We start from the raw sequence: 24,040 nt of genomic DNA, 5'->3' as shown, positions 1-24,040 counted from the left end.
GATGCTTATTAAGACATAATTTAATAAAATAGGGCTTTCTTTTAAGTGTGTTCATATGTGGCCATAAGAAGAGGAAGATATCCTCTAGAACTTGCAGGATGGCATTGTTATTTACACATGTATTCATGTTTAATATTTTAACTCTTAATTTAAAAAATTTAAAGTATAAACTAGCTGAGCTTCCTCTTTTATTCAATTAAAACAATGGAGATATAGGTTCTTTTTTCCGTATTACCTTTGACTTCCCATACCTTTGCTCTTTTTTTTTTTTTAAACAAATTTTGTACCTTAATATTGGAAAGATGTTTTTCATACATGGTGGTTTTGATTATAGGTTCTTTTTTTTTTCATTATAGGTCCTACAGCCAATTTAAAATGGTTCGTTACAATCTGCTTTATAAAATCTATGTCTTTGTATGGGGGTAGATAGCATAATGGCTATGCAGAGACTTTCATGTCTGAGGCTCTAAAGTCCCAGATTCAGTCCCCTGTACCACCATAAACTAGAGCTGAGCAGTCTGGTAAAATAAATAAATAAAATCTATGTCTTTTAAAGCTGCCCAGTTTCCCTATGTGGTGACATTTTAATATAATTTTGGTGTGCAGTATCACAGTAAGGATATTGGTATTGTGTCATTCACTGCTTTTGATCACTTACTCCAATTTTATTTGAACCCAGGTATGCTGAATGCTGTACTACTTAATTTCCTGTATATGTTCTACACTTCAAGATACTGAGTAGCTCCTTCTCATGAGGGTTTCTCGTGCTGCCACTGGCTAACATCTGCGTCTCTCTCTCTTTTTTTTGCCTCCAGGGTTTTCACTGTGGCTCAGCCTGCACTACGAATCCACTGTTCCTGGAGGCCATTTTTATTCTGCATTGGATAGGACAGAGAGATATTGAGAGAGGAGGCAAAGACAGGGGGAGAGAAAGATAGACACCTGCAGACCTGCTTCACCACTTGTGAAGCGACTTCCCTGCAGGTGGGGAGCCGGGGGTTGGAACCAGAATCCTTGCACAGGTCCTTGCGCTTCACACTATGGTGCGCTTAACCCAGTGCGTCAGCACCCGGCCCCCACATCTGCTTTTCTCTCATCACTTCATTTTCCCTCACCTACCCTACTTCCTGGAAACCATTAATTTTTAAGTTGTTTCTCATGTCATTTCAAAAGTGTTATATTAATGCAATAATATATACCCATTTGAGATATACTCTTTACTCAATATAATTCCCTGGATATTCATTCAAACATGTGTGGATAAATAGTTTATTCCATTTTACTACATATTTTTGTAGTTAGGTTAGAGAACTACATAATTTAACTCTTAATTTCTACAGTTTCCTTCCTACTCTCTTTTAAAAGGAGCTATATTTGTCTTAAATCTAGGTGACAAAACACGACCACCTCCCTCAAGCCCCTCTAGTATTATCCGGCGCACTTCCTCCCTGGATACCCTCGCTGCTCCGTACCTTGCGGGGCACTGGCCTCGTGACAGTCATAGCCAGGCTGCACCTTGCATGAAGGACAAGGCTACACAGGTAGGCTTATCATCGTTCTTCTCCTCAAATGGTTTGCACTGGAATTTTGTTTTATTTTACTTGATAGGACGTAGAGAAACAGTGAGGCGCCAGGTGGTGGTACACCTGGTTAAGCACACATATTACAGTGTGTGAGGACTCAGGTTCAAGCCCCCCCGCTCCCCACCTGCATGCAGGGGGAACGTTTTGCAAGTGGTGAAGCAGGGCTTGCAGGTGTTTCTCTGTCTCTCTCCCTCTCTGTAGACTCTCTCTTCCTCTCAATTTCTGACTCTTTGCAATAAATAAATAATTAGGAGAGACGGGGTGGGGGGAGAAACTGAGAGACGGGGTGGGGGGAGAAACTGAGCCGGTAGGGGGAAGTGCACTGCTTCACCACTCATGAAACTTCTCCCCTGCAGGTGGAGCCAGGGAGTTGGGCCTGGGTATTCACACATGATAACATGTGTGCTTTACTGGGTGCACCACTGCCTGGCCCCTGGTATTGTGTTCTTGTTTTTGTTTCAGACATTGTGCATCCTTGTGAACGTGTAGTCAGTGCTTCAGCAGTGGTCTAGCCCACTGTTGCCAGCGGGGGCTGTGTGGTCTACAAGATTAATTGCCTACAAAGGAGATAGGCTGTTTCTGCTTTAGAGTTTAGTATACAGCTTAATACTATATTATCCCAACTTTTGCCGCCTTTCCATTTCCCATATTTTATAATTAGAGTTTTTGTTTCCTTAAACATAGAAAAATAATATATAAATTCAGTTATGTCCCTAAATCAAAAATATGAAACATTTTTTTTGGGAAGGGTTATTTTCTTTCATTATTCTGGATAAAACAGAAAAAGTTTTTCTTAAAAAACCATGTCATGTTCTCTGAGAATGCAAACATTTTTTTTAAATCTGTATTTCTTTATTGGATAGAGACAGCTAGAAATTGAGGTGGGGGGTGATAGGGAGAAAGACAGAGATACCTGCAGCACTGCTTCAGCACTAGCAATGGGTTCCCTGTACAGGTGGGGACAGGGGCTCAAATCTGGTCCTTGCGCATTATAACATGCACTCAACCAGGTTTTCTACCACCCAGCCACAGGACTCAAACATTTCAAAGACCATTTTTACTATTTAAAAGTTGGGCTTAACTAGTAATTTGTTAAATTCTTTCCAATCTATAGATTGACTTGAAATTGTGATCTGAGTGTAGAAATCTTGTAAGATTTGTGACTAAAACCTAATAAAATGGAATATTTGATGAATTAGACTAATAGAGTTGAATTACTGGAAGCAGCGATAAGTTTTAGAGATTGTTAGAGATTGTTTCCCACTTTGGGAGAATCTCAAATTTATAGTAGAAAACCCACAAACACCATACTGTATATGTTTGATGGATAAAGCAATACTAATTTTTTTTTATCTTCATGGTGGAATCATTTTTAAAACCTTGTCTTTTTTAAAAAACAAGTATTGATATTTTGTATAAAGCCTTGGTCTATTGGCTAAAATCAGAACATGTTTAGAAGAAAAGAAAATATTAAAAAAAATTTTTTTTGAAATCTGAATCTGATGGCTCTGATAGTGTAAGCTCAAAATTATACCCCCCCCCCCATTTATTTATTTTTTTATCAGAGCACTCACTGTTCAGCTCTGGCTTATGGTGGTGCGGGAGATTGAACCTGGGATTCTGGAGCCTCAGGCATGAGAGTTTCTTTGCATAACCATTATGCTATTTACCCTACCCCAAAATTACATCTCCATAGTTTTGTTTGTCATTGTTAAACCTAGGATTCTAAAATACCTAAACATTTTTTCATGCCATACCAATTCACTGTTGTCTTTATTTGTTAGCTCACATTTCTCTAAGCCATTGACTTCATCTATTGTTTTTTTGTTCATTTGTTTGTGTGTTTTCCATTTTATTGGATAGGGCAGAGAGAAATTGAGAGGGGAGAGGGAGACAGAGAGGGAGAAATATAGACACCTATAGACCTGTTTCATTGCTTGTGAAGCATCCCCCTACAGGTGAGGAGCAGGGCCTTGTATATATGCACTACTGCCTGCCACCGTCTATTGTTTTTTAAGCAGACTGAGTATAACAAATGAAGGGTTACAGTGCTTAATCCTTTAAAACAAATAGGTTGCTTGATTTTGTAGCTTATTTCTTTATATATATAATTATTATTCCATGTCACTGAGCTGTGTTCCCAGCCCGAGTTCTTGTTCTGAACCTTCCTTCCTTTTTAAGATTCTACATATCAGTGAGATATGCAGTATTTCTCATATAGTCTCATGCACTCCAATTCCATCCATATTGTCACACATGTTACATATTCTGCTAAACACTTGATTATCACTAACTATTCCTTCCTTTTTTCTATTACAGACAGAGAGTGCATGGGCTGAAGAATACGCTGAAAAGAAGAAAGGCTCTCATAAGCGTTCAGCATCCTGGGGCAGTACAGATCAACTTAAGGAGGTCAGGAAAATGATTCCAAGGAACAGGATGTGAAAACTTGGTCTCGGGGGATGGGTAGTGGTGCATCTGGTTAAGTACACATATTGCCATGCTCAAGGACCCAGGTTTAAGCTCCTGCTGCTCCCCACCTGCAGAAGGGATGCTTCACAAGCTATGAGGCAGGTCTTCAGGTGTCTCTCTTTCTCTCTCTCTAACTCCCCCCCCTTCTCTGTCCTGTCAAGTATAATAGGGGAAAAGCAAAAATTATAAAGTGGAAGAAAATGAGTGCACCAGGAGCACCAAGACCCAGCAATGACCCTTGGTGGCAGTAAAAAAAAAAAAAAAGGAGAAGAAGAAGAAGAGGAGGCGCAAAGCACAAGGACCGGCATAAGGATCCCGGTTCGAACCCCGGCTCCCCACCTGCAGGGGAGTCGCTTCATAGGCGGTGAAGCAGGTCTGCAGGTGTCTATCTTTCTCTCCCCCTCTCTGTCTTCCCCTCCTCTCTCCATTTCTCTCTGTCCTATCCAACAACGATGACATCAATAATAACTACAACAATAAAACAAGGGCAACAAAAGGGAATAAATAAATAAATAAATAAATATTAAAAAAAAAAAAAAGAAGGAGGAGAGGGGAGGGAAGGGAAGGGAAGGGAAGAAGAGGGAGAAAATGTGGTCTCTTCATCAGCTAGTTACTTTGGGGCAGCATAAATATCAACTTGTATTGTTGCCCCCTCTCCCCAACAAGTATTCCTACTTGAGAAATAGTAGCATGAAAATATTTATTTTGGTTAGATAAAGATTTGAAAAAACATAAGGAGGAAGTTAAGAGAAATGTAAGGGAACAGGCAGAAGGTGGGATAGGGGTCAAGTGGACTGTGGTGGGATAGCAGTGTTTTAGTGGGGTAGTCAATGGGGTAGGATGAATTTAACTTAGAGAGCATTTTGTAGTCCTGTGAGCCAACGTTAGCTCAAACTCAAGACGATATGGGGGGGGGGGTGACACATACATGCATTTGAAAAGGGAAGTCTATGCACTTGTTTTTTTCTTCTAATATTGGCACTAAGTACTGAGCAAGGGTCTTGAACAGCGTGGTACTACCAGTACCTGCCCATCCTGATCTTTTCTGTTTGGTTTTGTTTTTCTAGGTGTGAGGAGAGTTTAGAGAAGAGACAAGATAACATTATTCACCAAATACGGTGTTCCCATGTAGTGCTGAGGCTTGAACCCAGAGTGCTTCAAGTTGTATGCACACACTTCACACTTTCTTGGGCCCCCTGTCTAGTTGTTTGTTTGTTTGTTTGTTTGTTTTTGCCTCCTGAGTTACTGCTGGGTCTCAGTGCTGGTACTACAGTAAGGCAGAGAAATTGAGAAGGGAGACAGAGATAGGGAGAGAGAATAGACTCCTGCAGACCTGCTTCCCTGCTTGAAGCATCCCTGCTATAGGTGGGGAATAGGGGCTCCAACCTGGTTCCTTGCACATAGTATTGTGTGCATTTAACCAGGTGCACCGCCACCTGGGCCCCTTCTGTTTTGCTTAACAGTTTGGGTTTTCTCCTGTCTTATTATTTGATGGTCTATGAAAAGTCCAAGGCTGTGAGTGCTGTCCAGCCTGTAGGTTGCAGTGGACAGGAATATGATTTTTGGTTGAGACTTCATTCCAACTAGTAACAGTGCTGGCACACTAGAAATGGTAGGAAGCAGAATATAACAGGATGTGGGCTGGCACATTTCTCCCAGTGGTTTTTTTCTCTCCCTTTTCCCTCTGATCTTGTAACTATGGAGACTGAATTCCAATATGGAACCCAGCAGGGCTGCTGTTAGTAAACTGCCCATTTCCCTCTGTTGTAACGTTGTAAACACAAAATTGTAGTAGGACTGGAAAACTAGGAATTCAGTACACCCTGTCCCCCCACCCACTGGAATAAAGTTTTACATATTGTGAATTGTTGTCATGAGAATAGACTTTTTTCTGGTGGGTAGGGGTGGGAGGGTCATCACTGCTTCCATTCCCTCCCACCCCTACCCACCAGAAATACACCCTCTCACCTGGATGCTGTGGCTTTGTCCTTTGCTGTGAAGGTCCATTTTTATGCAGAATTTTCCATGTTTTATTATGGTTTTGTTGCTGATGCTTGGGAAGGAAAACACAGGGCTTCTCTATTTGCCCATCTGGGCTGCACCTTCCCTCTTGTCTTTATTTAATGAAAATCCAGACCTGTTGATAGAAGTATCAGAAGTACAAAGTTGTAGTAATATAACAAATTCACATTCACACCCATTGTAACCACTTTGATTATATTCTTGTGCTATGATGGTAATTTTCTGTGACCATAATTATATCTGCATTTTATGCACATACATAAATAAAATAGAAAAATTATATGGATATATTTGGGATATATTTGTAGTATTTGTAATTTAAAAATTGTATCTGAATGTATTATATGACTTGAATTGATTTTTTTTTCCCCCTCCACTGGGACCTCATTCCTGTGCAAATCCATGGCTCCTGGAGGACATTTCCCCTTTTTCATTGCAGATAGGGAGAGACAGAGGAGAGGTGCCACAGTACCACTCTGTCTCATCATGGAGCTTCCTTCAGTGTCATGCCTGTGCTCCCATGTGGTGTCAGGGGCTGGAACTCAGTTTCTAGCACATAGTGAAATATGTCTGTTTTTAGGAGGTGGTGAGCCATCTCCTGGCCCTGAATTATTCTGAAATAAATCCTGGAGCTGGTAATAGTTAGATATGTGATTTTCTAAAATGAACTTTAAATATAAAGAAAATATTGCCCTTTATAAAATGAGCAATGAGAGAATTACTCTTATTTTTTATTTAATTAATAATGACTATAAAACAATTCATTGTTAATACAAAAAGCTTCATCTAGTACTTGGAAAGGCTGAACGCTCAGAATAATATTGGGAAATGATTTTCTCTTTAAATGATACATGTATGTATGTATCTGTTTTGTAAGTTTTATACAGTTAAGTCTTTAAAATTTTTTTTATTAATTTTAATTTTGAGAGAGATGCAGAGAGAGACACACACACAAACACCAGAGCACTGCTCAGCTCTGGCTTATGGTGGTGGTGGTGGGGGGGGGGGGATTGAACCTGGGATTTAGGAGCCTCAGGCAAGAGAGTCTGTTTGCATAACCATTATGCTGTCTCCCCCGCTCACAATTAAGTTTTTGATGTGGTTTAAAAATCTCAAAATATTTACAACTGGATTTTAATGTTTATTACATGAAGGTCTGTTTTGTGTAGTATGGGGAATACTGATAGATTTTTATTTTTCCTCTTTCAGATCGCCAAACTCCGCCAGCAATTGCAGAGAAGTAAACACAGCAGCAGACATCACCGAGAGAAAGAAAGACAGTCTCCATTCCACGGCAACCATGCAGCTATTAACCAGTCTCAGGTAGGGTCTGGGTACCACAAACTCTGAGCAAGTATGAGCTACTTTTTATGACAAAGTTGTCCAAAAGCATATTCAAAACAGTGATTTATGGATTTAAAAAACTTATTTTGAAAAAAGCAATATTTTACTTACTTTTATTTTTTTTTTACTAGTGATTTAATAATGATCAACAAGATTGTGATATAAGAGGGAGTACATTTCCACACAATCTCATCACCAGAGTTCCATATCCTAGTGCCTCTATTGGAGGGTTCTCTATTCTTTATCCCCGTGGGAGTATGGACCAAAGATCTTTATGGGGTGCAGAAGGTGTGAAGTCTGACTTCTGCAATTGCTTTAATATATTGGTGGCAGAAAAGTGTTAGTAATAAATTTTTTTTCTTTTATGGAGGAAATTAATGATTTACAGTCGATAGTAAAATACAGTAGTGTTAGTGGTAAGTATTAATTTTGCTTCAAGACTAGACTAATAACTGATTCTAGATCAGTTTTTTTTTCTGAATAAGGATAATAATTACATCTTTTTCTGAAAAAAACAAAAAATAGAGAAACCCTTGATAAATGAAAAATCAAGGGGGTCAGACGGTGGCATAGTGGGTTAAGTGCATGTGGCGCAAAGCACAGGGACCGGCGTAAGGATCCCGGTTCGAGCCCCCGGCTCCCCACCTGCAGGGGAGTCACTTCACAGGCAGTGAAGCAGGTCTGCAGGTGTCTATCTTTCTCTCCCCTTCTCTGTCTTCCCCTCCTCTCTCCATTTCTCTCTGTCCTATCCAACAACAAATTGCATCAACAAGGGCAATAATAATAACCACAACGAAGCTACAACAAGGGCAACAAAAGGGGGTAAAAAAAATGGCCTCCAGGAGCGGTGGATTCATGGTGCAGGCACCGAGCCCAGCAATAACCCTGGAGGAGGAAAGAAAAAAAAAAGAAAAATCACCTATGTGGGAATGCTCAACACTAGAATGAGATCACATGAATAAGAACACAGTATTTCTCTGTGTGTGATAATCAAAGCCTTCATTGAGGTAGTGCCTTTTAAATATTTTTTATTATCTTTATTTTTTTCATTGGATAGAGACAGCCAGAAATTGAGATGGGGGGGGTGGTAGAGAGGGAGAGACACCTGCAACACTGCTTCACCACTTGCAAAGCTTTCCCCCTGCAGGCGGGGCCTGGGAACTTGAACCTAGGACCTTGTGCACTGTAACGTGCGCTTAACCAGGTGCACCAACAACCAGCCTCAAGACACAATATTTTTATGCGGTATATATTCAATGAATTATCATACTACAGTTTAAAAAGATGAGGTTGTATCATTAGGGACAAAATGATTGGAACTGTGGAGATATAAGACAATGACCACTTACAGGATGTTTTCACTTGTAAGTGGAGAACATCATAGTTAAATAACTTGTTTAGTAACTGAACTGTCTCTTAGACTTTTTGAGAACTTTGGTGGTTTTGGGGTGAGAGGGGTGGAAACACAGGACTTTGGGGATGACTGTGGTGAGTTACATGTGCACATATATGCCTGTGAATCTTAGAGAAATATTTAAGCCAGTGCTAAACCACTAATAATAAAAATTTTTAATAGTTGTTATTATACCTCTCAAGTCTTTTAGCAGGAAAACACAATAAGATGCTCTACTTCCTTGTTAGAACCCTATGAATTAACAGATTTCTCTTTTCTTTCCTGCTTCACCACTTTTTATTAAGGCTCCAGTTCCAAAGAGTGCACTTATTCCAGTAATTCCCATCACCAAATCTACAGGCTCCCGGTTTCGGAATAGTGTGGAAGGATTGAATCAAGAGATCGAGATAATAATTAAAGAGACTGGGGAAAAGGAAGAACAACTTATAGTAAGTAATCTTGTCTCTTAAAATTATTCTTACATGTTAACTTTTCTAATGACTAAAAATAACACATTTTGTTTTCTCTATTGTTTCTCCCCCCCCCCCCCGATTATATTTGTTTGTTTGTTTGTTTATGAGAAAGATAGGAAGAGGAGAGAGAACCAGACATCACTCTGGAATATGTACTGCCATGGATAGAACTCAGGATCTCATGCTTGAGAGTCTACTGCGCCACCTCCAAGACCACTATTGTTTGTTGAGCAACAATGAAATGTTTTCATATTTTTACATCTCGTAGAGATGACTTATGTGACTTAAATCTAGATCCTTGAACAGAATCTTATTTTGTTGTTGTTGATCTATATTTAAAAATCATTAGGGGAGTTGGGCGGTAGCGCAGTGGTTTAAGTGCAGGTAGCCGCAAAGCACAGGGACCAGCATAAGGATCGCGGTTCGAGCCCCCAGCTCCCCACCTGCAGGGGAGTCACTCCACAAGCAGTGAAGCCTGTCTGCAGGTGTCTCTTTTTCTCTCCCCCTCTGTCTTCCCCCTCCTATCTCCATTTCTCTCTGTCCTGTCCAACAATGACGACATCAATAACAATAACTATAATAATAAAACAAGGGCAACAAAAGGGTATAAATATTTTTTCTGGCTTTTCTTTTTTTTTTTTAAATTTATTTCTTTATTGGGGAATTAATGTTTTACATTCAACAGTAAATACAATAGTTTGTACATGCATAACATTTCCCAGTTTCCCATTTAACAATACAACCCCCACTATGTCATTTATCATCCTTCATGGACCTGTATTCTCCCCACCCACCCACCCCAGAGTCTTTTACTTTGGTGCAATATGCCAAATCCATTTCAGGTTCTACTGGTGTTTTCTTTTCTGATCTTGTTTTTCCACTTCTGCCTGAGAGTGAGATCATCCCATATTCATCCTTCTGTTTCTGACTTATTTCACTCAACATGATTTTTTCAAGGTCCATCCAAGATCGGCTGAAAACGGTGAAGTCACCATTTTTTACAGCTGAGTAGTATACCATTGTGTATATATACCACAACTTGCTCAGCCACTCATCTGTTGTTGGACACCTGGGTTGTTTCCAGGTTTTGGCTATTACAAATTGTGCTGCCAAGAACATATGTGTACACAGATCTTTTTGGATGGATGTGTTGGGTTCCTTAGGATCTATCCCCAGGAGAGGAATTGCAGGATCATAGGGTAGGTCCATTTCTAGCCTTCGGAGAGTTCTCCAGACTGTTCTCCACAGAGGTTGGACCAACATTCCCACCAGCAGTGCAGGAGGGTTCCTTTGACCCCACACCCTCTCCAGCATTTGCTGCTATTACCTTTTCTGATGTATGACATTCTCACAGGAGTGAAGTGATATCTCATTGTTGTCTTTACTTGCATTTCTCTGACAATCAGAGACTTGGAGCATTTTTTTCATGTGTTTCTCGGCCTTTTGGATCTCTTCTGTGGTGAATATTCTGTCCAAGTCCTCCCCCCATTTTTGGATGGGGTTATTTGTTGTCTTGTCTTGTTGTTGAGTCTGGCAAGCTCTTTATATATGTTGGTTATTAAACTGTTATCTGATGTATGGCATGTAAAGATCTTCTCCCATTCTGTGAGGGGTCTCTTGGTTTGGGTAGTGGTTTCTTTTGCTGTACAGAAGTTTTTTAATTTGATGTAGTCCCATAGGTTTATACTTGCCTTAGTCTTCTTTGTAATTGGATTCGTTTCATTGAAAATGTCTTTAAAATTTATGTGGAGAAGAGTTCTGCCAATATTTTCCTCTAAGTATTTGATAGTTTGTGGTCTAACATCCAAGTCCTTGATCCACTTGGAATTTACTTTTGTAAATACAAAATTTACTTTTGTAAATACAAAATACAAAATAAAAAATATTGTATTTACTTTTGTAAATACAATATTTTTGTGAAATACAGTGATTCAGTTTCATTCTTCTGCATGTTTCAACCCATTGTTTCCAACACCATTTGTTGAAGAGACTCTGCTTTCCCCATGTAATAGTCTGGACCCCATTGTCAAAGATTAGATGTCCATAGGTGTGGGGCCTCATTTCTAAATAAATATTTTTTTAAAAAATCATTAGACAGGCAGTACACTTCTCATTTGCTATACTTTATTCCATTTAACAAACATACAGCTTACTAATTTGAGGCTGGGGAGGAAGGTGACATGGAAACTTTCTAAGCATGAACTTACCTGTTCTGTATAGTTTGACACCTACTGTTTGATTGACTGTATCATTATGAAGTGCAATTTCATTTACCCTTCCCAATCATTCCTATAATTCAGATAAGAAAGACTCTTACAGGACTAGAAAGATCGCTCTCCTGGATAATGTACCTGCTCTGGCATGTGCATAAGCCAAGTTCAAGCCTGTCCCCACTGCACTGGAGGAAGCTTCAGTGCTGTAGTGTCTTTCCCTCTCCCTCTGTCTCTATCTCTCTTTGTTTCTATCCGGAAAAGATAGCCTGGAGCTATGAAACCCTGTCAGTGACAACAACAAACTAAAATAAACAAACATAAAGAATGGTTCATATGTAATATATGGTGAGAAAATTTCCTGTTTATATTGAAAGCTATGTCACAGAGTATATTTTAAGTTTCATTCATTAGTGAAAGAAGAAATAGGTAGTTAGGTGGTCCGGGAGGTGGCGCAGTTGATATGGCATCGGACTCTGGAGCAGGAAGTCCTGAGTTCAATCCCCAGCAGCACATGTACCAGGGTGATGCCTGGTTCTTTCTCTCTCCTCCTATGTTTCTCATTAATAAATAAATAAAATGTTAAAAAATAAAATATTAAAAAAAAAAGAAAGAAATAGGTAGTTAGATGTGGTTTAAGTTCCTCTCCTTTAAGGTTAGCTTAGCACAGGTGCAGATGGATATAGCTCCCTGTATCCATCTGCACCTCATTGTGGGGGAATCTGTCCTCGGTGTAAAAAAGGGACACAAGCCAAAAGTCTAGAGGCAGCTGATTGCACTGCCAAGTGAGGCATACATGCACTTTGAGAAGGTAACAAGGCCTGTCATCGAATCCACTAGTTTATACGTCCCTCCTACTGGGAAACCTAATGTCACATCTAGATTGACCTCTTACATGGCACAGGTGTGTGTGTGTTTGTGTGTGTGTATATATATATGTTGGGATGTATATATATCTTTTTCTTTACCAGAGCACTGCTCACCTCTGGCTTATGGTGGTGTTGGAGGTTGATGTTGGGTCTTCAGAGCCTCAGGCATGAAAGTAGTCTTTTGCATAACCATGCTTTCTCCCCTATCCCCTTTATAATTCAAAAGTAAAATGAAATCTACCACAGAGTAAGAATTCAGTTCAGTTCATCATTCACCAAACTTTGACCACTTGGCTGTGTGCCCAATGACCCTAGAAAAACAGGTTTTCACCCAGGCTGCTCAGTGTGTAGCAGGGGACTCAGATTAGACAAGATACCAAGTAGGCAGGAACATAAGTGTTCCTTTCTCACTAAGCCATATATGTGAGGTATTTCTGTTTGTGGGTGTGCTAGGACAAGAAAGGTTGGTGTTGGGTACATTTTATGACTTTCAAAGTTATTAACTGTACATGTCTTTTTAAAATTTATTACAGCCACAGGATATTCCAGATGGCCATCGTGCACCTCCACCCCTTGTGCAGAGAAGTAGCAGCACACGCAGTATTGACACACAGACCCCTGGAGGGGCAGAGAAGGGGAGCAACAACAGCAGCCGCTCTCAGTCTGTGTCCCCCACGTCATTCCTCACCATCTCCAATGAAGGGAGTGAGGAGAGCCCTTGTTCAGCTGATGACCTGCTTGTTGATCCCAGAGATAAAGGTATAATGTGTGAGGGAGGTATTATATCTTACCATAATAATAAAAAAAAGACACAGCCCCCCCCCAAAAAAAAAAAATGGACTAAAATGGTGGAGCAACTAGAGAAACAGCTCGCCAGTAGAGTGGAGGACATGTGCACGGAGACTCTTGAGCTGGATCCCCAGGCTTATGGGGGTCTTGTGTCAGATGGTGCTCTGGCTTCCCTTTCTTTCTTAGGAAATGCTCTCTCCTTTCCACATGCCATGAGAAAAACTTTGGAGGACAGGTTGGTTTTCTTGTGGTACTTAGGTGATGACCTACCTGGGCAAGTTTATGTGAATTTTGGAGCCTCAGGCATGAGAGTCTGTTTGCATAACCATTATGCTCTCTACCCTCCACCCAGTTTATGGGATTTTTTTCTTTTTTGGACCTTTCTTTTTGCACCTGTATTAGCAAAGTTCCTTATTAGTAAGAAGAAAAAAAAATCTTTTTTTGAAAAATGATTTGAAGTTGTCCTGAAAAGCACTTTGTTCTCTACTACCTTGCTGCTTTTTAAAAATTTTTTTAATTATTTTCCCTTTTGTTGCCCTTGTTTTTTTATTGTTGTTGTACATATTGTTGTTGTACATATTGTTGTTGTTGTTGAAGTCGTTGTTGGATAGGACAGAGAGAAATGGAGAGAGGAGGGGAAGACGGGGAGAGAATGATAGACACCTGCAGACCTGCTTCACCGCCTGTGAAGCGACTCCCCTGCACGTGGGGAGCCGGGGGCTGGAACCAGGATCCTTACTCCGGTCCTTGCGCTTTGTGCCACATGCACTTAAGCCACTGCGCTACCGCCCGACTCTACCTTGCTGCTTTTACTGCTTGTTAATTGAATGTGAAAGTTTCGTCTTAGCTTTTGATTGTTGGGAGATCCTGTTGTTTCCAGTGAACTCTCTTAAAAAATAAAAAGGTGAGAGATGGAGAGAAAGAGGAGACATGCCACAACATCATTCCACTGCTTCTCAAGTTTTCCCTGTGCAGTGCACCCATGAGTGGCTGGGTGCACGAACCTGGGTCCTTACACATGGTAAAATGTACGGTCTACTGAGTGAATCATCTCCCAGTCCCCAGGGCCTAGCACCCCTTCCCGAGACCTAGTAACTACCTCCAACCCCTGCTTCCTTGACAGAATTTGTGGGGTGGGGATAGGAGAGACCTGCAGCACTGCTTCACTGTTCCTGAAGCTTCCCCACTGTATATGGGGAATGGGGTCTTGGATCCGTGTCCATGCTTTTGCTACTGTGTACACTCAATTAGGTGCACTACCATCCAGTCCCATGTTTTTTGTGTGTGTGTTTTTGTATTTATAGCAAGTCAGATGGTTTATATTAATGCAAAATGAGTGTTCAAGGAAAATCTTGAGTAAAAGGTAGAAGAGCTGTTTATATATTTGGAAACATAAGCAGTTTGAATACTAGATAGTAATATGCTTACCCTTTTAAAAATATATATGACTTTAGATCTACCTCTAAGAGGGTAATATATTGTTAGCTGATCCTGCTATATCTACTTGATAGCAACAAAACATTTATTTGTATGTTTCCCAGCTCAGTTTAGTGGTTATTTATTTAGGTCCTCTTACTTGTATTGTGTGGGAAACCCTAAAGTGTTACAAATGGCCATTACCATACCAGCCACCAAAATTATTTGAGATTTACAAATGAAGAAAACATAAGATTTAAAGAAATCACTTCAAGCATTGCAAACTGTTGTTACTTACACCTTCTTTTGCCAGTGCATAGGTAAAATGAAATGTAGCTTTCCAGACACATACCCTAGTCCTGTTAAAGCATGACTCTGGCACCAGGAGGTTTTTGTGCTTTCAGGTGATTCTAGTGGGCTGAATTAAATCTTTTGATTAGTCATGTATTTCTTGTCAGGAACCTGTGTAACTGTCTGTTTTCTTAAAGTTTTTATAATGTCTGAAAGGAATAGTGACTGCAAACCATTTAGTACAACTCCTGTTGTTCTCAGTGTTCAAAAAGCACTATGCAGGAGAAAAGAGGCCCATCATTACTCAAAATCTGCCCTTTGTTTCCTGAATTTCCTACTTTTTAGTTTAATAACATGTAAGAACTTCACAAATTTTGTGTGCTTTGACTTTGGAGACTAGTGACTAAGCACCTGTGGATTTCTTTTATAAACAAAAATAGTACTACAACTAGTAGATTAGCTGGCACTGAATTTAGAACACTTACACAGCATAACAAGAATTTTAAGTTATTATAATACAATAAGGACATCAGCACTAAACAGGAATGCTTCAGTAAATATATGTTCCCCTTGACAGGGCTAGTTTGAAAGGTTTCAAACACTTAAAACCAGACTTGAAAGGTAACTCTGGGAGCAAAGAAGGACCTCTTTGGTAAGAGAGAGAAGCAAAAAGAAGTGTTTGGTGTACAGTGTGCATATGATTCTGTTTACATAGAGCAGAGATTATAACTAGAGGAGCAGAGAGATCACAGTGAAATCCTGAAGAGCAGGCCAAGAATGAATGATACACAGCCAAGGAAGAAATGTTTTGGTCACTTGTAATGTTAAGACTAGACCCGACATGGTCAGCAAGATATCTGACCTTGATAGTGTGCCTGCTTTGTCGTGTATGACCCAGGCTCAAGCTGGGCTCCTCCCGCACGGGAGGAAGGTTCATTGGTGTGACATCCTTCTTTCTCATGGAACTCTGTCTCTCTCTGTCTCATCTTTCTGTCTGAAAAAGTTGACCATAGTGGTGAAGCCATGGTGACAACAATAGCAACGAAAGAATGGAAATAACTCAAATTTGAGTAGCAAGATAGACCAGTATGTAATGCTGAAGGTTAAGTCATACAACTCTAGACCATGCTGATTTTAAGTATTAAATAAGTAAAGATTTTTTTGTTTATTCATTTGTTTCATAAAAATTAATGCTCTTTATTAGGAATTATGTTAGCTATTGAGCATTCCTGACTTCAAATACTTTGTGCTGGGGAGAAAACCAAGAACTTTTAAAGACAATGTGGTTATGCATCAATGTAGTGGTATTTCTTAATGACTCATTGTACCTTTTATTGCAGAAAATGGGAACAATTCTCCTTTACCCAAATATGCAACCTCACCAAAACCTAACAACAGTTACATGTTCAAAAGGGAACCGCCTGAGGGCTGTGAAAGAGTTAAAGTCTTTGAGGAATGTTCGTAAGTATTCCCTCTTCCTGCCAAACAAATCTTTTACTCTGAGAATTTTTAAATAAGTTGTAATGTGGCAACCACCATACCTGCCACCTATATATTGTAGTTGTTAGGTTTTACTGTATTTGCTTTGTGTGGTGGTGGTGGTAGTTTTTGCTGAACAGTTTGAAATCTGCAGGTATTATGGCACTTACTCTTAAATACATTTAATGTCCACTTCACATTTTAACCGCAATGCCATTATTACACCAAAGAATATCCACAGGCTTGTTCAGGTACTTACATGTCCTCAGTTGTCCCCAGTGTGTCTCTTCTGGCTGCTATTTTTGAACCTATGTACAATCAACAGTTAGACCTTGAATTTGGCTCTGTGGGTATTTATTCAAAATAGACCATGGATCTTACCCAGTGTTTTCCTTTTAAGGATAAAACTCTCAATTTTTGTCTCCTTTTGATCTTTAGTTCTTTAAATAGTTTAAAAAATATTCTGTCTGCCAATACAACATATAGAATTCTATTACTTTGCAGAGTCATGTTACTGGGGTGGAAATAATGTAAGAAAAAGTATTCAAAATTCTCTCTAAAAGTATTGCAGCATAGGGTGTCTGGTTCAAGCTATGTGTGAGACTAGGTGTGAACATTTTGGGATATGACAACAGTACTTAGACACCACTGGGATATAAGTTTAAGAGTTATCCATCTGCTTTGTTCCTACCATAAAACCTAAAATGCGTTGTGTAGGTATTTTTTCCAGTCTCGTCCCCTTCATACAGCTTATCTTTTCCACAAACGTCTCAGAGTTACTAGAAATAGGGTCTCCTTTTATTCCTGCATGTGAACCTCACATAACCTACATTCTGAATAATCTGTCCCACAAAGGCCTTTCATAATAATTCTTGTGAAATAGGTTCATTCTATTAAATAAAAATGCATATGCTCCAAATGGAACTTTCTGAGTTGAGCTTTTTGATTTACTCATCAGTAATTAAGCTTTACTAAAATGATTGGTTCCAAAGTAATTTGAATTTTGTCTTAAAAATGACTTTGAGTTAACACTTGACATGTAAGTTGACATCCTATGGTATCGGCCTAAGACTATTGAATTTGGGAGAAATAAAAAAGTAAGGACAGGGCGGAGGGTAGATAGCATAATGTTTATGCAAAGAGACTCTCATGCCTGAGGCTCCAAAGTCCCAGGTTCAATCCCGCACACCACCATGAGCGAGCTGACCAGTGCTCTGGTAAAAAAAAAGTAAGGACAGTATCTGAGCTATACCTCTACGCTATTTGTTTATAGAGAAAAGGGATGTGTGTGGTGTGTGTGTGAGTGTGTGTGTGTATTTTAAAGAAAAGTAAGATAAATCACAAGGACCTGGGTTCAAGCCCCTGGCCCCCACCTGCAGGGAGAAAGCTTCACAAGTGGTGAAGCAGGGTTGCATGTGTCTCTCTGTCTCTCTCCCTATCACCCCCTTCCCTCTCAATTTCTGGCTATCTCTATCCAAATAAATAAATAAAGATAATTAAAAATTTTTTTTTCTATTAAAAAAAATAGGAAAAGAAGATGGGGTCGGGTGGTGGTGCACCTGGTTGAGTATATATGTTACAGTGCTCAAGGACCTGAGTTCGAGCCCCCAGTCCCCACTTGTAAGGGGAAAGCTTTGTGAGTGGTAAAGCAGGGCTGGGGGTGACAGGATAGGCGACACCTGCAGGTGTCGCCTATCCTGTCACCCCCTTCCCTCTCAATTTCTGTCTCTATCCAATAAATAAATAAAAGTTAGGGAGTCGGGCGGTAGCGCAGCGGGTTAAGTGCAGGTGGCACAAAGCACAATGATCAGCCTAAGGATCCCAGTTCGAGCCCCTGGCTCCCCACCTGCAGGGGAGTCGTTTCACAGGCGATGAAGCAGGTCTGCAGGTATCTTTTTTTCACCCTCTCTGTCTTCCTCTCCTCTCTATTTCTCTCTGTCCTATCTAACAACGACATAAGTAACAACAATAAAAAAACAACAGTGAAAAACAAGGGCAAAAAAGGGAAAATAAGTAAAAAAGAAAGAAAAATAAGGTAAAACTAACAATTGCTGTTTTATTCATCTATTATTAGAAAATAGACCTCTAAACATGGAGCTGGAGAGGTAACTCAGTGGTCGGCATGCAGGTCTTAAAAGGTGTGAGTCGGGAGTCGGGCTGTAGCACAGTGGGTTAAGCGCAGGTGGCGCAAAGCACAAGGACCGGCATAAGGATCCCGGTTCAAACCCCGGCTCCCCACCTGCAGGGGAGTCGCTTCACAGGCAGTGAAGCAGGTCTGCAGGTGTCTATCTTTCTCTCCTCCTCTCTGTCTTCCCCTCCTCTCTCCATTTCTCTCTGTCCTATCCAACAATGACAACAACAATAATAACTACAACAATAAAACAACAAGGGCAACAAAAGGGAATAAATAAAATAAATATAAAAAAAGAAAAAAAAAAGGTGTGAGTCCCTGAGCTTGATTCCTGCACCATTAAATGAAAGTGCACCATTTATTAGATATTTAACTGGTGGGAGTTGGGCTGTAGCGCAGTGGGTTAAGCGCAGGTGGCGCAAAGCACAAGGACTGGCGTAAGGTTCCCTGTTCAAGCCCTGGCTCCCCACCTGTAGGGGAGTCGCTTCACAAGCGGTGAAACAGGTCTGCAGGTGTGTATCTTTCTCTCCCCCTCTCTGTCTTCCCCCTCCTCTCCATTTATCTCTGTCCTATCCAACAACAATGACAACAACAATAACTACAATCATAAAACAACAAGGGCAACAAAAGGGAATACATAAATAAAATAAATATTTTAAAAAATTAACTGGTGAAAGGTTATGTGGTACACAGGCCTATTTATTTTTAAACATTTATCTAAATTCTAAAAGTAAATTAACAGCAATGATCTTATAGTGAGTCACTTAAAGTTGAATTTAATGTCAAAAGATGGTACTCAAAACAAACCTGGTATTCAAAGGTGTGTGTTTATGTTGTGTGTGTTTTGCCCTAGCTAAGTCAAATGTAGAGCATAGCTTACTAGACCTACTGACATGAAGAACAAGAGTAGATTATTGGTCCTAATTTCATTTTTTGTGAAGACTTACTTTAACATGAGAAAGGAAACCAGAGCATTACTCTAGCACATATGACGCCAGGGTTTGAACCTCATGCTTTCAAGAAGTGCAGTGTTCCATTGGGCTGCTAATCTTAGTTTTTTTTTTTTTTATTATTTATTCCCTCTTGTTGCCCTTTGTTGTTTTATTGTTGTAGTTATTATTGTTGTCGTTGCTGGATAGGACAGAGAGAAATGGAGAGAAGAGGGGAAGACTGAGAGGAGGAGAGAAAGATAGACACCTGCAGACCTGCTTCACCGCCTGTGAAGCGACTCCCCTGCAGGTGGGGAGCCGGGGTTTGAACCGGGATCCTTATGCCGGTCCTTGTGCTTTGCGCCACCTGCGCTTAACCCGCTGCGCTACAGCCCGACTCCCCTGCTAATCCTAATTTTTTAAAAACTAGCTGCCCTTAATCATTCTCTAAGAGGGGTAGGGGATATATATCATAAAGGTTATGCAAAGAGACTCTCGTGCCTGAGGCTTCGAAGCCCCAAGTTCAGTCCCCCACACCACTATAGCCAGAGCTGAGCAGTGCCCTGGTGAAAATGAATGAATGAATGAATAAGTCATTCTCTAAGCATTATTATACTGAATCTTTCCTTTTGACTTAATGGTAGTAACTTTGGCCTAAAGAGCAGGGGCCAGATGGGATGGAGTAAGGTGGATGAAAGAAAATAGGTAGTTGGATTTGGGTGTATGCCATGACCATGCACCCTTCTTCACTTGAGAAATGTTACTTGTCTGTCTGTCTGTCTGTCTGTCTGTCGTTAGGGTTATTGCTAGGTCTCAGTACCTTCCCAGTAATTCCACTGTACCTCCCCCCCCCAATAAAGATAAATAGAGGGAGCGAGAAAGAGAGAAAAGGAGGGACACTTGTACAAGGCTGCATCGTTTGTGAAGCTTCCCCTCTGCAGTTGCAGACTGGGGGGTTTAAACCCAGGTCTTTGTGTGCAGTGGCCTCCACACTACACTGTCAGGCGCGCCACTGCTGAGCCCCATGATGTGCTCTTTAACAAAGCCAAGATCCTCCTTGACCTTACTTAGAGTTCAGATTATCACAGCTTTCTTTTTCTTTGTGACAGTGCTTTTGTTATGTGGCTGCAAAGAATTAACTCAGGACTCATTCATGCACAGAACCACTCAGTGACTCCCTGTCCACCCCTCTTATTAAAGGTCTTAAAGAAGAGAGACTGCGGGGGTCGGGCGGTGGCGCAGTGGGTTAAGCGCACGTGGCGCAAAGCGCAGGGACCGGCATAAGGATCCCGGTTCGAGCCCCGGCTCCCCACCTGCAGGGGAGTCGCTTCACGGGCGGTGAAGCAGGTCTGCAGGTGTCTATCTTTCTCTCCCCCTTTCTCTGTCTTCCCCTCCTCTCTCCATTTCTCTCTGTTCTATCCAACAATAAAGCAACGTCAACAATGGCAATAATAACCGCAACAAGGCTGCAACAACTAGGGCAACAAAAAGGGGGAAAAATGGCCTCCAGGAGCGGTGGATTCATGGTGCAGGCACCGAGCCCAGCAATAACCCTGGAGGAGAAAAAAAGAAAAAAAAAAAAAAGAAGAGAGACTGCTTCATCATCCATGTGACTCCTCCCCAGGGTTGTCCTTGGTACTACCGTGAGGTGCTCGAGCTCTAACCCAGGACTTCACACATGAGTCATGTACTCTACTGAAAGAGTTGTCTCCTCCATCCCCATTTTTAAATAGAACAACACATGGTCCTGGGCTGTTTTCTTCCTCCTTACCTCTCTTCCTAAGTCCTCTAACTCCCTTCTGTTTTAGCGTAAGATTACTATTTTCTTATGTTTGAAATGAAACAGGTAAAAATATGCTTTTCAAAAAAGATACCAAAGATTTTCTTGTGTCTTTTTTTTTTTTTTCATTTTTATTATTGGATAGAGACAGAAAGAAATTGAGAGGAGAGGGGTAGAGAGGAAAAAGACAGTAAGACACCTGCAGCCCTGCTTCACCACTTGTGAAGCTTTCCCCCTGCAGGTGGGGACCAGGAGCTTGAACCTCGGTCCTTTTGCACAGTAATGTGTGTGCTTAAGTAGGTGCACCACCACCTGGCCCCTTCTTGCATCATTATGAAAATGTTTATAAGTATACAAACCGGATATCCCATTTATTTATTTATTTTTGTTGCCACCAGAGTTTCTTGCTGAAACCCGATGCCTGCATGATGAATCTACCACTCCTGGTGGCCATTTTTCTTTTCTTTTTTGTTTCTTTATTATTTATTTGTTTGTTTAGATAGGACAAAGAAAAATGAAGAGGGGGTGCTGGTCAGTAGAGCAGTGGATTAAGCACACATGGTACAAAGTGCAAGGGCCGGAGTCAGGATCCCAGTTTGAGCCCCCGGCTCCCCACCTACAGGGGGTTGTTTCACAAGCAGTGAAGCAGGTCTGCAGGTGTCTCTTTCTCTCCCTCTCTCTGTCTTACCTTCCTCTCTCCATTTCTCTCTGTCCTATCCAACAATTACAACAGCTTTAATAACAATAACGACTACAACAAGGGCAACAGCATGGGAAAAGTGACCTCCAGGAGCAATGGATTCTTAGTGCAGGCACCGAGCCCCAGTGGTAACCCTGAAGGCAAAGAAAAGAAAAGAAAAGAAAAGAAAAGAAAAGAAAAGAAAAGAAAAGAGGAGAAGGGAGGAGGGCAGAGAGAAAGATGGATCCCTGCAGACCTGCTTCACCACTCCTGATGGGTAGCAGGGGCTGGACTGGTCCCCTCCATCCCTTTCATAGAGGCATCTATAAACAGTCATATCTGTTTTGACAGAAAATCCTGTTGGAATAAATTCTTAAGAAAAAGGAAAATTTAAAACTAATTCTGGGGTTTCTATTTTTGTGTGTATCGTCTTAATTTGAAGCTCTGAAGTCATATTAATGCTTGCAACTTCTTTTAGAATAAGTACAGGTTGTATATACACCAGTAGTGTGTGATGTTTTTCCTGATGATAAGCTTCTAAAAATTAACTCTTAGAATTATTGGAGTGTTCCTATTGATGGTTTGGGTAGTGACTAAAAATTATGAGATAGAAAGGTTTGGGGGTGTTTCTCTTCTCTTTCCCTCCTCCCTATCCCCTGTTAATGTTCTCTCTTGATCTGGGTAGTATTTAGGCAAGTGACTACTGATTACATTTTTTTTTTTCTCTGTGAAATATAGGAGTGTCTTCATGAAAACAGTCAAGGAGTTTATTTCTATTTTAGAAATGTGAGGTTTCATCCTTGTCAATAAGCAACCATATGAGTTCAATCATTTTTTAAAATTTCTTTATTCGGGGATTAATATTTTACATTCAACAGTAAATACAATAGTTTGTACATGCGTGACATTTCCCGGTTTTCTATATAACAATACAACCGCCACTAGGTTCTCTGTCATCATTTTTGGACCTGTATTCTCCCCCCACCCCCAGAGTCTTTTACTTTGGTGCAACATGCCAATTCCAGTTCAGGTTCTACTTGTGTTTTCTCTTCTGATCTTGTTTGAGTTGAGTCATTTTTAACAAGATATCCTCGAACAAATTATTTAAAAACCTCCTCATTGCCCAAGAGATAGTAAAAGATAGAACAGAGGACTTACATGAGTAAGCCCAGGTTCAGTCTCCAGCACTACATATGCCAGAATTTTGCTTTCCTACATCAATTTTTAAATCTTTTCTTTAAAATACTCATTTGGAAGTGATTATAAAAAAGTGATTAGCTGGAGCTAGTTTGGCACAACTAGCAGTGCTGAGCTAGCTTCACCGGGGCAATAGAGACGAGGAACTCCTGGTGGCGTGGTAATACAATTCTTTATTGATGCTGACGCCCCAGAGTCGGGTGTGAGAACAGTAGGTTTAGGCCCGTGGAGCTAGCAAAATGGCCGCCTCCCACTATGCACGCCAGCCCTTCTCCAGGTCGGACTGGGAAGAGAAAGAGAGTGAAATCAGGAACAGCAGGGGGCTTCATAGGGTAAAAAACGGAAGTGGCAAGTCAGGAACAGGATTGGCTAGGAAAGGGGGTGGAGAAAACAAGGCACTCTGGGAAAGTAGAAAGCTGGAGGGAATTAATGTACCCTACAGGCATGGGTGGGGATCTTTCAGGCAAAACAATGATTATGTAAATAGGCCATAGTATCAAGCAGTGCAGGGGAGCTGGCTAATGCCCAACACAGTAGAGTTGCACATGCTTATCCTGCACAAGGACCTAGCTTCAAGCCCTCATTCCCTGGTGCTGTTGGAATTATCTCTTTCCATCTCTCTTCCCTCTTTCTCTCTCAAGCTCTGTCTCCATCAGAAGGAAGGGGGTGTCAGGCGGTATTGCAGCAGGTTAAGCGCACGTGGTGCAAAGCACAAGGACCAGCACAAGGATTCCGGTTCCAGCCCCCAGCTCCCCACCTACAGGGGGGGTCCTTCTCTCCCCCTCCTCTCTCTATTTCTCTCTGTCCTATCCAACAGCCACAGCAATAATCACAACAACAACAACAGCAAGGGCAACAAAATAGGGAAAATGGCCTCCAGGATCAGTGAATTTGTAGTGCGGGCACTGAGCCTCAGCAGTAACCCTGAGGCAAAAAATAAAGTAAAATAAAATAAAGGGGGAAAAAAAAGGGAGGGAGGAAGA

At 40.9% G+C, this 24,040-nt stretch overlaps 1 protein-coding gene across 3 annotated transcripts in view; it reads left to right on the top strand.

The window, feature by feature from the left end:
• Positions 1-24,040, top strand: part of FAM117B (family with sequence similarity 117 member B) — a 94,957-nt gene that overhangs the window by 43,295 nt on the left and 27,622 nt on the right. For all 3 annotated transcript variants that reach the window (XM_060194113.1, XM_060194112.1, XM_060194114.1), the window contains exons 2-7: positions 1,390-1,541; positions 3,903-3,995; positions 7,287-7,400; positions 9,120-9,263; positions 12,900-13,125; positions 16,203-16,323. In XM_060194113.1, the coding sequence (XP_060050096.1) occupies positions 1,390-1,541; positions 3,903-3,995; positions 7,287-7,400; positions 9,120-9,263; positions 12,900-13,125; positions 16,203-16,323 (850 nt within the window). The remainder of the gene's footprint in view (positions 1-1,389; positions 1,542-3,902; positions 3,996-7,286; positions 7,401-9,119; positions 9,264-12,899; positions 13,126-16,202; positions 16,324-24,040) is intronic.

The sequence above is a fragment of the Erinaceus europaeus genome, chromosome 7 (assembly GCF_950295315.1).
Source record: "Erinaceus europaeus chromosome 7, mEriEur2.1, whole genome shotgun sequence".
Lineage (NCBI taxonomy): Eukaryota > Metazoa > Chordata > Mammalia > Eulipotyphla > Erinaceidae > Erinaceus > Erinaceus europaeus.
This window is presented reverse-complemented; position numbering and strand designations above follow the sequence as displayed.